At 43.6% G+C, this 13,263-nt stretch overlaps 1 protein-coding gene across 1 annotated transcript; it reads right to left on the bottom strand.

Annotated features, from left to right (window-relative positions):
* Window positions 1-235: 235 nt before the first annotated feature.
* Window positions 236-13,133, bottom strand: Cyp4a29 (cytochrome P450, family 4, subfamily a, polypeptide 29). The gene is made up of 12 exons (NM_001100183.2): window positions 12,899-13,133; window positions 8,104-8,245; window positions 7,502-7,543; window positions 6,568-6,695; window positions 5,398-5,522; window positions 4,920-5,074; window positions 4,385-4,491; window positions 4,110-4,300; window positions 3,878-4,011; window positions 2,471-2,535; window positions 2,254-2,330; window positions 236-788 (listed from the first exon to the last, which is right to left on the bottom strand). Exons 1-12 carry the CDS (start codon window positions 13,091-13,093, stop codon window positions 620-622), a joined length of 1,530 nt encoding a protein of 509 aa, NP_001093653.1. The 5' UTR covers window positions 13,094-13,133; the 3' UTR covers window positions 236-619.
* Between the last annotated feature and the right edge of the window lie 130 nt (window positions 13,134-13,263).

The raw sequence follows: 13,263 nt of genomic DNA, 5'->3' as shown, positions 1-13,263 counted from the left end.
GCGATTGGATTGGAGCAGATGCTGTGTTCCACTCACCAGAAGTCTTAAGATCGCTTGGCGGGTGTTGTGGGTAGCTGGCGGTAGTCAGCCAACTATGCGCCCTAGCTACCCCGGTGCTGCTCAGACCAGAAGGGCAAGAGATGATTCATGATCATTATGTTGGGATCTATCACTACTAGGCACCTTGAGGTAGCTTCCAGATCTGAAAGATTAGAGAAAGGGATTGTTCCTGAGAGTTTGTGTGAGGTTTGGTTTTCATTCAGGGAGAGTACCTGCAGAAGTGTAACTATAAATCTGTGTTGTTGAAGTCATACAAGTGTGTTAGTTCAGAAGAACAAACTAGGAAGTTGACACAAATAAGAAGGGGAAAGTCAGGTAGAGGGGCAGGCAGGCCATCGTTAGGACACACAGACAGACAAACTGTTGGGGAGCCAAGAGGGATGAGGCAGAGAAAAGAACAGAGAAACAGGAGGCCTGTTAACTCCCAAGCAGACCGGAGGGAAGAGAGGCAGGTGGGCTGATAGAAGCAAGAAGCAGAAAGCCAAGCAGGGCATAGGAGCAGTGACAGATAGAATGGCAGGCAGCAGGCACTTGGACCCTTGTATTGTCGCCAGTAGCACTATTGGAGCTTCCTGAGATGCAGGTAGATCCCATTCTTAGACTTTAATACGAGTTGTTGAGTAGGGATGGGGACCCTGGAGGGATCTGGCAGCAGCTCAAATCGAAGCAGGGTTAGGGCCACAGCGACCTTAAGTACATTCATGGCAAGGTGCTTCCCAATGCAGTTCCTGGGTTAAAAAAAAAAAAAGCCAATAAAAACAACAATAACAAAAAAAAAAAAAAACCAGAAAAACAAAACAACAGCAACAACAAAATGGAATTCAGTTCTGTGCAGAGCTGGGAAGGGATCCTCCTCTCACCAAGACTGCCTTTCCCTCATTTACACATCCATCTGCTCCTCTGTTGTGACAAGGGCTCCCCCTTTCCCAGGACTAAGTCTAACACAGTACTGATTTCAGAGGAGTGGCATCTGTTAGGAGAGGACAAGTGTCCAGGAGACAGTCTCACATTTACAATCATACACTCAATGTTTGAGTGTTCACTTTTTCCACTGAGAGTTTTAGGTTCCCCCAGTAACACCAGTGGTCAGACTACCAAGGAAGAGGCAGAGCACACTTCCAAGGGGTAATGTGGTATGAAGGCAAAGGATTGACAACCATCAGAGGGGAACCACATAAGACACCAGTCTGGAGAGCTTCAAGCTACCTCCCCATATGTCTCCACCCAGTGCTCAGATTCAACTCTTCTCCTAGTTCTATAGTACCCATCATTTCTAATGTCCCTTCTTGCAAACTTGAACTTTCTATCCCAAACTTCTCTGGAATCCTTAAGTCTCCCCTTCTTAATGACCCTTCATGCCTTCCTTCAGGTAGAACAGTGTCAAAGAAGTCAGGAGTGTGGCTCTGTGCTCTCTGGGTACCTCTTCCTACCTCTTTTTTTTTAATTAGATATTTCTCTATTTACATTTCAAATGCTATCCTGAAAGTTCCTATACCGTCCCCCCTCCCACCCTGCTCCCCTGCCCACCCCCTCCCATGTCTTGGCCCTGGCACCTACCTCTTATCAGCTCAACTTTCTATGTTAGATTGTGTTCTTGAGTTTGCTGAAACATCCTCTCTCAACCTCTGTCTGCAGCCAATGGCCTTCATGATCAGCCAGATCTGTCTGTCAATCTGTCTGTCTGTCTTTATCTCTCTCTGTCTCTCTCTGTCTCTGTCTCTCTAACTCAGACATCCAATAGTCCATAAGTCCTTTATTCAAGGGCACAGGAGTGAGGGTGTAGGGCAGTGTTAAGAGTTCGTATGTTTCCAAAAACTGTTCAATGAGCTACAGAGGTGTGAAAGACTGAGGGAATGATGTGTGTGACTCAAGTGTCAGTGTCTCATTCTATGTAACATAAATGTGGTCTCACTGAGTCAGGAGAAAAGCCATTTCTCTGTGTCACACTTTTAGGACACTCTTAGGACCTCAATGCCCCTAATCATCAGGAAATTGTCTAATGATAAGGCTGTCCCTTTCTGACCCCTGACTTCATTCAGGCATCTCTTTCCTTTACTCCCTATCTGCATTTCTCTTTTAATCTAGTGTTGAGGGGTTGAAAGGATACAAAAGGGAAGGAGAAGTGTGTGCACATGAGTACTCAGAGGATATAAATTCTAACCTCAAACCCATTACCTAGACAGAATGCTTTACCTTGATCCTCCTGAGAACGGCAGGAAAGCATGGCTGTGTTGGACAGAATTCATTGCAAACCGAGAAGGATCAAACACCTGCAGAGAGAGTTTCAAGGACAAAACAGGCAGTAGCTACACCTTTGTTCTTAGCCTGTGAGGGACAAAATTCTCAGGAGAGACCAGGAAGAGGCCCTGGAATTGGACTATGTTTCCCTCTGTTCTCCAGTGATGCCTACCTCTGGATTTGGCCACACTTTTGGGTTGTGGTGAAGAGCATAAAAGTGGAGCAGAACTGTGATACCTGTGGGGCAGGTGGGAGAGAGAAAATACATGGAATGAATGGCTGGTCTGATGGACAGCAGGGTCCTTGTATATGAGAAAGACCAGGTTCCATGAATCCTAAGGTTGGTCAGCATGACCTTGTTGGAAAGGTGAAAGCAGTTGATGATGAATGTGGAATAAATGTAGGAAAGTATTGGAGACCAATTGCTAAGTCATTACTAAGTAATCACTCAGGTTTGTCAAATGCCTTCCATGCACTAAAGAATATAAAACAACTGACTGTGCTCTCTATCAACAATCAGAGGATACCTCAGACCAGAGCAAATACAATTTACAACACAGAATTTTCTGGTACCTTCCGTTGATGTAACCTATCTAAAGAACCACATCACACTCACGTCTGTCTCATCTCTCCATCCTTTGCTTTCTTTAAGTCAGACTTTTATAGCTCTAGTCATGAATTCACTTCCATTGGTTATGGGTGTTAAAGAGCCTGAGGGTTGAATGATCATTGTGTAAATGAATATGTTTTCTAAGGGATAAATCACCATAGAATTATTCCACATATTCAATCTAGTGTAAAGAATGCTTTTAGGAGTATACAGCTAAGAAAGAAGAGGTCTCTTTGTGCTATCAGGGATCATTGTAGGATGTTGAACTTTAAAAATGTCAGTGGTTAAGAGTGCTGTTTACGGGCTGGTGAGATGGCTCAGTGGGTTAGAGCACCCGACTGCTCTTCCGAAGGTCCAGAGTTCAAATCCCAGCAACCACATGGTGGCTCACAACCATCCGTAACGAGATCTGACTCCCTCTTCTGGTGTATCTGAAGACAGCTACAGTGTACTTACATATAATAAATAAATAAATCTTAAAAAAAAAAAAAAAGAGTGCTGTTTACTTTTCCAGAGGGCTTGGGTTCAGTTTTCAGCATCCATATGGCATCTGACAGCAGTTTATATTTTCAGTGTCAGAACATCCAAAAATCACTACTGGTCCTCATTGGCACTCCAAACATGTTGTATTCAGACATAACATGCAGGAAAAACACCTATCCACATTAAGAAAAATAAAGAAAGAAATTTAATTATATCTCAGAGGGAAAAAAATCATGGAATCTGAATAAAGGAACCTTGTTGTCACGAAAGTGTGGATTCTAAACCATGAAAGTGTGGCTATTGAAAAGTAATAATACGATTCTAATTAAATACAAAAATGCATGTCATTTTTTTCCATGACATCTGCACAGATTTACTTACAAGGAGAAGAAGAGTTAATGAATTCAGAACTCGAAAAGCACACAAAAAGATCCGATTTTTCTTTCTCCCCAGAAAACTCAAGTCATTGAAAGTAAGTGCTCATACCTTTAGGTAAGGAACGTCCATCAGGGAAGGTGACAGGTGTGCTAAGCTTTCTGCCAACAGATGGTATTGGTGGGTAGAGCCTCAGGGCCTCCTTGATGCACATGGTGGTATAGGGCATCTGGTGCAGGTGGTCCCTGAAATGAAGCCCATCTAGAAGAATAAGCTGAGCCTAAGAGAAGCAGAGACTCCCTATTACAAGACAGTGTTTTTTTTTTCTTGAGTTCCCACTCACCATGTGATGGGGGATCCATCCCCAAGAAGGCTCTGGACCTCTTCTCTGCATCTCTGCTGGTGGTCGGGATGTGTAGCCAAAGCATAGAAGACCCAGGAGATCCCACTGGCTGGTGTGTCATGACCCCCAAACATGAGTGAGTCTACCTCAGCACGCAATGCTTTGTCAGACAAGCTGCTCCCATCATCCATCTGGAGAGTCCATGGTGAGAGAGCAGTCTTTGTCACTTAGTTTAATCCTGGGCAGAGTCTCAGAACTCAACTCTAGCTACTCACTCTGGATAATAGAAGGATGTCCAGGAAATCCAAACATCTCTTTCCTCTGAGCTTCTTCATTGATTTGTTGTCCTGTAGCTGAGCCTTCCTTAGCTTGACAACTCGGTCTGTCCCATGAAAATGGGTAAGAGACAGGGATGAGAACTACAACAACCCTCGGCAGGTCTGCAACTTCCCCAGTCCCAGTGTGAGTGCTCTATAGAGGTCAGGAAGCATATAGAGGCAGAAGTGTTGCAAGTCTACCATCTGAAGGATGTTTAGCAGTCCTCTCTGGACCATGGCTCATGCAGTGTCTGCTTGAGTTGCTTTAAAGGTCAGTAAACAGCATCGCTAAAATAGTAGCAGAGGTGATCACTCCCAGGCTTTCAGATACTCTCCCATCTCTATTACCAAGACTGGTGCAAGGGAAATACCGAGGACAAATGCATATAAATCTTTTCTGAATGCTTCAGGCATTGAGATTACCTGAGAAGTCATGGCCACTTCATTTAAGCTGAACCTGTTAAAGGAGCTGAGACAAAGGAGAAAACACAACCTGTGTGTTCATGGGCAATCTGGCAGGCAGAGTTGGTCCTTCGGCTATGGGAAGTCAGGTTGTAGATAATGTCATTGTGGAGGAAGACATTCTTCATACGGGAAGTCACTAGGTTGTTCAAATCACTAACAGCCTGGAGGTAGGCCTGAGAACTCCTGAGGGAGAGGATACAAAACAGGCTGGTAGTAGGAACATCTGGTATGGAAACAGCGTTGTGTTGAGTTGATTTTTTGTGAGGATTCCTAAGAAGGTTGAATAAGTAACAGCAAGGCACACATCCACTCATTGTTATAGCCTGTGAATGGGGTATATGACTAGGACAGTGTTAGATCTGCTTTGTAGTTAAAATTTGCCTGATGCTGGGGACAGAATCTTGCTTTTTGTGGAGATAAACATCCTATAAACCCCACATGTCTCTTTGGTGAGGCCCATCAATTGGTAAGAATAAGGTCCCTGCATGTGCAGAGTAGTCACTGACCTGTCCAATTGGACACTGCCCTGGTAACTGAAGGCATACTTCATGATGGTGTCCAACATCATCAAGGAGATAGGGTGAAAGATCTCTAGAGTGATGTCTTGACAAGCAATCTGCTCCCATTTTTCCTGTGATGGGAGTGTGACATAGTTTTCTTATCTCCCAGAAGTGCTGTGCAAATTACACTAGATTCTTCTCTCCACACCAGGTACTCAGCTCTACACACCTGCAAGTACCCCTCCTATCATAAGAATGTGAAGATATATTTGGACTGCCATGCATGTTTCTCTCAGAAAACCATTACTGGATTGAATAGTTCTCTCAATATCATGTGATAGTATTTAAATTTTGGAATTAGTTATGACCTTTATGCTTTTACAAAGTCTCAGTCCCCTCAATGCTCATAAGGATGAATTAGACTTGAAACATTGACCATTTCTCAAACATGAACATAAAACATATTTGGAAAATGAAAGGCAATGGACAGCAGATGCATTCTCAATGGGGTCATCCTGATGGCACTTCCACTTCATTTGTCATTCAGATAAGAACAAAGCACTGGGCCCAGTGTTGGAGGGAGTTAGAAATCATGTTTCCTATAGGAAGGGAGAGTGCAGTAGATTTCCCTGTGAGAATGAAGTTCTGGCTTATATTTCATAGTCTAGTCACTGTTCAGTACAGCAGTAGTAGATCCCAAGGTTGAGAAGGATTAAATGTCATCCTGAGATAGCTATCATGTCACTGAAGCTACCACTGGCTAACCAGCAAGGGGGAAACATTCTGATGTCTAGGGGAAATTACTATTCTAGTCCACATGCTGCAGCTTGGAAGTAGGAAGTGGGTTTATATCCCACATGATGTTCTCTTCTTGGATATGAGCAAACTATATACATACCCGGACACCTGAAACACTTTCTGTCTTATCTGCTTTTGAAGAAATTATTTTCTCAGTAATGGCTTCAAAATTATATTCCCTGTATTTATGTCTTATGACTGATTACTTAGAGAATAAAATCTGAGTGTAAAGGGGTGTGTGGAGGGGATACAGACAGAGACAGACAGACAGACAGAGAGACAGAGACAGACAGAGAGATACAGAGGAGAAAGAGAAGGGGAAAGGGAAGGGGGAGACAGAGAGGGACAGAGAGACAGAGGGAAAGGGAGAGGACTCACCAGCATCACTTGTACAGAGTCTGCCATGATCCCCACATAGGGTTTGAGGATGTCATAGTGGAATGCTGGTGTCAACAACCGACGATGCTGGAACCACTCATCTCCATTCAAAAAGAACAAACCATGTCCTGGGCAAGAATTGGTTATATGTGTGATTTCAGAGGTTAATGGGACCAGAGGAAAGAGTTGGGGTAATTCGCAGGCAGATAGTGGAAGTTTTGAAGTAAGATAATGGAGTAGGAAGACAATCCTAAATAGGTATAGCAAAGAGTAATAGTTTTCAGGATTGGGCCATTAAATTTGATATGATTAGCACAGATATTACTAAATCTGAAAAGGTGTCACATGCAGACTCTAATTTATAGTAATTTAATGTGCATATGGGGGCAAGTGTCCACAGACTTTGAAACTAGAAGAGAGACCACAGGAGAGGAAGAAGAGGAACTGAGGAAAGGAGGAGAAGCAATGTGGTACATAGGACATGAGAGTGGAAAGAGGCCACAGGAAGACTGGAAGGTTATAAGGAGGGCCTGGGATGGGAGAGAAGCAGGAGAAGGTGGAAAATCCAAAATATAACTTTGAAAAAAGAAACTCCTCAACCAAACCTAATTCTGCTTATGCTCATTTGAAATAATAATAATAAAAAAAATTCTTGTAACAGTGGAGTTGAAGGCTGCATAAGAAGGCGGCCAAATAAAAGTGGGTCCAAGAGTGTTTCGAGAAAACCAAGTTAAGTTGCAAAGAAGGAGCAGAGCATAAAGCAATTCCAATCAGCACTAGGAAGAGTCAGAAGAGCTGGGATGTGGCTCAGTAGTTAAAAGCATGGCTCTTCTCACAAGGACCCAGGTTAAATTCCCAGCACCACTGCACTTAAAACTTCGAAGAGAGAAAAGAACATGTAGTGTGACCAGAGTCCTGGTTTACAGTTACATACCAAGCCAAGGGGTCAAGAATCGGTAGAGGCTAGCCTTTGGGTCTGAAAAAAAGGGGGGAAGGGGATTTTTGATTGGATACTGACCCTCACCAAATCAGGCAGCTGTTTTTGAGGCCATGGTCCTTGGTGAATCTCAGAGTCCCTGTCCTCTCCTACTACACCCGTCTGTCTGTTTCTCTTGGTACTCTCAAGTGGAATCAGAAATGCAAGGTTCACATCTTAACACACTGAGAGCCAGGACTGTTCAGAACTGCTAAGACACACCAATCTGGTTGTCAGTATCAAGAGAGGATGAAACTCTGTGGATTCTACAGTGGGTCATAGTCTTCTGGCCTAGGATGACTGTTAAAGGGATGTCTCAAACCCAATTTATATTACAGGCAACATAATTTAGAATACGACAAATTTTCTAGCTAGTCAACTGTTACAATCATTCAGTATTTAGTGGGTATTGTTGGACTTTAGCTGGGCTGTGGCTGGAGCAGTAGGAAATAATAAGATAGAAACTTCCCATATTTTAGCTGCCAATCTTCTGTCATTTATCAGACTGTAAACATGTACTTGAGAGAAGACTTGTCTGCTGGGATGGAATTCACTCTCACCTGCTCTCCCCAGAATCACTTTCATGTAGTCAGGGTCGCAGACCTTGATGAAGACATGACTTCCCCATATCCAGTGGAGAAATGCACCTGGGAATTTCTCTAAATATCTTAGAATCCATCTCAGCTCCTCATCCACTTTGAACTGCCACAAGGAGAAACAAAGCAAATGATATCATCTTGAACAGGCTGGAAGTAGAAATGATAAGTTGACAGATACAGAGACATGGTGCTAGATCTATCCATAGAGTGCTAAGTATCTGACTGTGAGGAACTGCAGCATGGTCTACTCTCATTGTGACTGCCCAGATCATGGTATAAAGGTAAGAATGTGAATCCATGTTGGGCCATGTAAGAGCTCTCTCTCTGAATTGCCCTTACAGCCTTGCTTGATTAGTTCCCAGTGCTGGCTTCCAAAGGGCAAAAGTTAATATCAACTTACTCTTGTTAGATTCATGTCTTCATCATGTTCTGCTCAAAATCATACATTGAAATGCTAAACCTTAGAACCTCAAAATGTAACACTATCAGGACATAGGGTCTTCAAAGAGGGAACCAAAGCAAAATGAGGCATTGATAATAGACCTAACCCACTATACTGTTGTCCTTAGGAAAAGAGGAATTTTGGGCAGAACAATAAACACAGAGATAGATATGTAGTGTCATAATAACATGATTACTATTTATAAGCCAAGGAGGCAGGCCTACAATCAAAATCTCCTTACAGCCCAGAGGAAAAACCATCCCCATCATCCCCATGACCATGAGTTTCTAGTCTCCACAGTGAGAGACAAGACCTTTCTTTGTCTTATCTGCCCAGCTCTTTTGTGTTACAACCCATTCCAATTGGTAAAATCCTATGAGTCTCCATGCAAGACCACGTAAGAAGGACTGTCAATTTCTCTTGTTTTTCTGAAGATTGGGCATTCTGATGCTGAATGTTATGTCTCTGTGATCGTATTAGACCTAGACCTAACATCCCACAGTGTCCTTGCCCTCTATTCCTGCACTCCTGGGCATCATTACTTCTGTGGTGGCAAATGTAGCTCTGAAATCTGACATCCTTGAGTTCTCAGCAAAATGTCCAGCCTTGTCCATAGCAATCATCCTTTATTTCTATAAACATGAACACATGAGTGTAGGAGTCAGAGAGTGGATGAGTGAATTTTCAGTAGGCATGAGGCAAGAGAGATAGACTATTGGTCTAAAACCAGTAAAAGAAAGAATAAAAGAGGTTGGGCTGAGAGGAGTCCTGTAGACTCAAAGACAGAAACAGCCAGGGTGCAAAAGGGATAGAGAGAGGTCACAATTCCTCAGGCTGCCGAGTCCTTCCATCTGCACATCCCTTCATCTGTCCGTTAAGTATTGACTAAGGCCCTACTATGCAGCTGGTCCTGTTGTATAAGCTAGTAACAGGCATAAATAGGCAGGAACACTCCTTTCCACAGGAAGCCCAGGTTCACATGGTGGCCAGAACATTTATTTTCTTGCTGTAAGGACAATTCAATATTTTTTTTAGGTAATGATTGTGTGACATACATGAAAAAATTTGCCAGAGTCCTATTTTGACAGCTAGTCCCTGTGCCCCCTACTGTATCCGAGTATAGTGGGGGTTGCAGACAACAGTATAGGGTTCACTTGTTGGTGGAAAGAGAAACTGAAAGACAGCTGAGCTTGGCAGAGAACAAAATGTTCCTTGTACAGTCAGTGGATGAGCACATGAACAGTACAGATGAATTCACTGATAACTGCTGGTACTCACCTATGTCAGGTTCCTTCTGAGGAACAGGGGACCATCACAGAGCTAATGCATTTGCATTTGTGCTCTAGCAAGGGGATGTGGCTTACTCTCTCCTGACAAACGTTGAGAACCATCCTTCCCAGGTCACACTGCTTTGTGTTCCCTGATCACATTCATCCTTGAAATCACTCTGCATTTTAATCCAGCACAGGGACTGTCCAGTAGGTGCCTTGACTACTAGGTATAAGATTCAATTCTCTGTGAGTCCCTCAGCTTGACCCTGTAAACACCTGAGAAGAAGTTTTTAGTACAGTAACATGCCCCTTTTCTAATCTCAACACACAATATAGTCTGATGCCTGCAACTCCTGTTCCAGCTTACTGCCACTGTTTCCACCCAGTGCACAAATGAATCCTTGTTCATTCCAACTTCTGCAATAACAGAGGTAATGAATATAAACACCTTAGAATGACAAAGGTTAGAATTTAGGGATGCATTTGCTATAAAATACCAGAAGTTGGGAGGTCATTCAGTATTACCAAAATACCATTTGTACAAATAAAAACTATTCACCTAGTGAGTGTCTACCTAGACCATCAGTATTACTGCAATGTCACTGCAGAAGTCTTACTGATGCCTTCTGACAACTGCTAGCTCCAAAAGGAGTATATTTAGATGGTAACAATTGTTTCAAATAATAGGTTAGGTGTCAAATCAAGAATGAAACTGTCAGGGAGATGGAATGGGAGTGGGGCAGCGATGGGGATATAGAATGAATGGATGGATGGATGGATGGATGGATGGATGGATGGATGGATGGATGAAGAAAAAATAAAACAAAATGAAAGAAAAGAGAACTAATCTGTAAGCTATTAACACAACAACTTTGCACAACCAAACATTTCCAATTAGGCTTTGGCCATTTCTTTGTGACAAATACTTATAGCTCCCATATGAGATGAGTTGCCCGCTGCTGACCAATATTTGGCCTCCTAGAATACAGAGGTCTAGCTCTGGAATCACTACCTTATGATGTATAAGGATAGGGGTTCTGATAGTACTACCGGTGGATCCAGAAACACCTCTCCTGGGCATATATCCAGATGTCCCAACCGGTAAGAAGGACACATGCTCCACTATGTTCATAGCAGCCTTATTTATAATAGCCAGAAGCTGGAAAGAACTCATATGCCCCTCAACAGAGGAATGGATACAGAAAATGTGGTACATTTACACAATGGAGTACTACTCAGCTATTAAAAAGAATGAATTTATGAAATTCCTAGGCAAATGGATGGACCTGGAGGGCATCATCTTGAGGGAGGTAACACAATCACAAAGGAACTCACACAATTGAGGGTACTCAATGATAAGTGGATATTAGCCCAGAAACTTAGGATACCCAAGATATAAGGTACAATTTGCTAAACACATTAAACTCAAGAGAACGAAGACCAAAGTGTGGACACTTTGCCCCTTCTTAGAATTGGGTACAAAACACCCATGGAAGGAGTTACAGAGACAAACTTTGGAGCTGTGATGAAAGGATGGACCATCTAGTGATTGCCATATCCAGGGATCCATCCCATAATCAGCTTCCAAATGCTGACACCATTGCATACACTAGCAATATTTTGCTGAAAGGACCCAGATATAGCTCTCTCTTGTGAGACTATGCCGGGGCCTAGCGAACACAGAAGTGGATGATCACAGTCAGCTATTGGATGGGTCACACGGCCCCCAATGGAGGAGCTAGAGAAATTACCCAAGGAGCTAAAGGGAACTGCAACCCTATAGGTGGAACAACAATATGAACTAACCAGTACCCCAGAGCTCTTGTTTCTAGCTGCATATGTATCAAAAGATGGCCTAGTCGGCCATCACTGGAAAGAGAGGCCCATTGGACTTGCAAACTTTATATGCCCCAGTACAGGGGAACGCCGGGGCCAAAAAGGGGGAGTGGGTGGATAGGGGAGTGGGGGGGTGGTGGGTATGGGGACTTTTGGGATAGCATTGGAAATATACATGAGGAAAATACCTAATTAAAAAAAAAACAAAGATAAGAATTTATTCTCTCCTTGTGCTCTGACTCCTTCTGTCTCCTTGTCTGTTCTCACCATGGACAGTGACCCCAATGGGGCAAGGATTCCACCACAATGTTGTGCTTTCACTAAGGCAGAAGCTGGAATGGACATTGAGTGACTCATTATCAAACACTCTAAAAGAGTAACCTGATACTTAGAGAACATTTGGAATCCTGGTGGTGTTTCAACTGGAGAGCAACTCAAAAAGGAAAAACCTTGGTCCTGGAAGTGCCAGGCTAGGAAGTCACAAGACAGGAGCAACGAAGGACTGTGGAACAGAGCTGAGGCACAGCAGAACTGGCTTCTAATAAGGAAGTGAGCTCCACTCAGAGACTGAGCACCAACCAAGAGCCCCAGGCACATATGTAGCAGATGTTCAGCTCAGTCTCCATGTGAGTCCCCCAACAACTAGAACAAGGGGCAGCCTCTAAAGTTGTGACCTGACTGTGGAATAAGTTCCCCAACAGGGCTGCCTTGTCTGGTCTGGCCTCAGTGGGGCAGCAGAAGCCCAATCCTGCAGAGACTTGATGTGCTAAAGTGGGAGATCTCCGGAGGAGCCCCACCCTCTCAGAGGGGAAGGGGAGATATAGAGAAGGGACTCTATATCTCTGAGGGGGACTAAGAAGGGGGAGCTTCTTTTGGGTTGTAAACAAACATATAAATAAGTAAATAACTGAGCTCCACACTATTTGAGATTTGCAGAAGCTGATAGCGAAGCTGGGTGTGTACAGAGGCCACATGCTTGTTAAACAATAGACTATGTCTTTTATGTGTATCGCTGTTAGAGTCCTTTAGTTGCACAGGTGAGCTTGGAGTCTGTGCTCCCAAAAACACACAGAAGGAGTTAATGCTGTGCACTGTGAAGAATATTTTCATCTTCAGTTTCTGCATCCTCAATTTTCCATGACTACATCCTTAAAGCTAAAATGTGTAAGCCCCAGCTCACCCCCTTCCCAGTTCCACTCCTTCCTACCTGCAAGCAATGCCCAAAGAGCCAGTGGGAGGGTGGTGATGGGAACTGGTAGAGGGCTCTGAGCAGCCATTGTCTGCGCAGATAGTGTTGTGCTGCCTTGAAAAGCAGCAGAAGCAGGCCAATCAGGAAGATCACTTGGAGGAATCCAGAGACACATTCCAGAAATCTGATGGGGCTCAGTGCAGAGATACTCATGGTGTAGTGGCTTCTGGACCATAGACTGTCCTTCTCAGACACTGAATCTTCCTATTATCCTATAGATATATCTGAAAGATGCTCCACCTACCTCTGGGAGGGGGAAGACCGAGAACAGATCCTGAATTCCAGTCTAGAGTTTATGAGCTGTCAAATAATGAGTCAATGGT

The sequence above is a fragment of the Mus musculus genome, chromosome 4, assembly GCF_000001635.26.
Source record: "Mus musculus strain C57BL/6J chromosome 4, GRCm38.p6 C57BL/6J".
Lineage (NCBI taxonomy): Eukaryota > Metazoa > Chordata > Mammalia > Rodentia > Muridae > Mus > Mus musculus.
The sequence above is the reverse complement of the archived record's forward strand: the minus strand, read 5'-3'. Positions and strand labels throughout refer to the sequence as shown.

What these genes read in the sequence shown, in the direction of transcription:
- Cyp4a29 (NM_001100183.2), bottom strand. Translation starts at nt 13,093, where the DNA reads ATGAGTATCTCTGCACTGAGCCCCATCAGATTTCTGGAATGTGTCTCT. An exon ending in TGGACGTTCCTTACCTAAAG is followed by an intron (nt 2,536 to 3,877) that starts GTATGAGCACTT and finishes CCTGCCCCACAG; the next exon opens with GTATCACAGTTCTGCTCCAC. An exon ending in CCGTTCTCAGGAGGATCAAG is followed by an intron (nt 789 to 2,253) that starts GTAAAGCATTCT and finishes TTTTTAACCCAG; the next exon opens with GAACTGCATTGGGAAGCACC.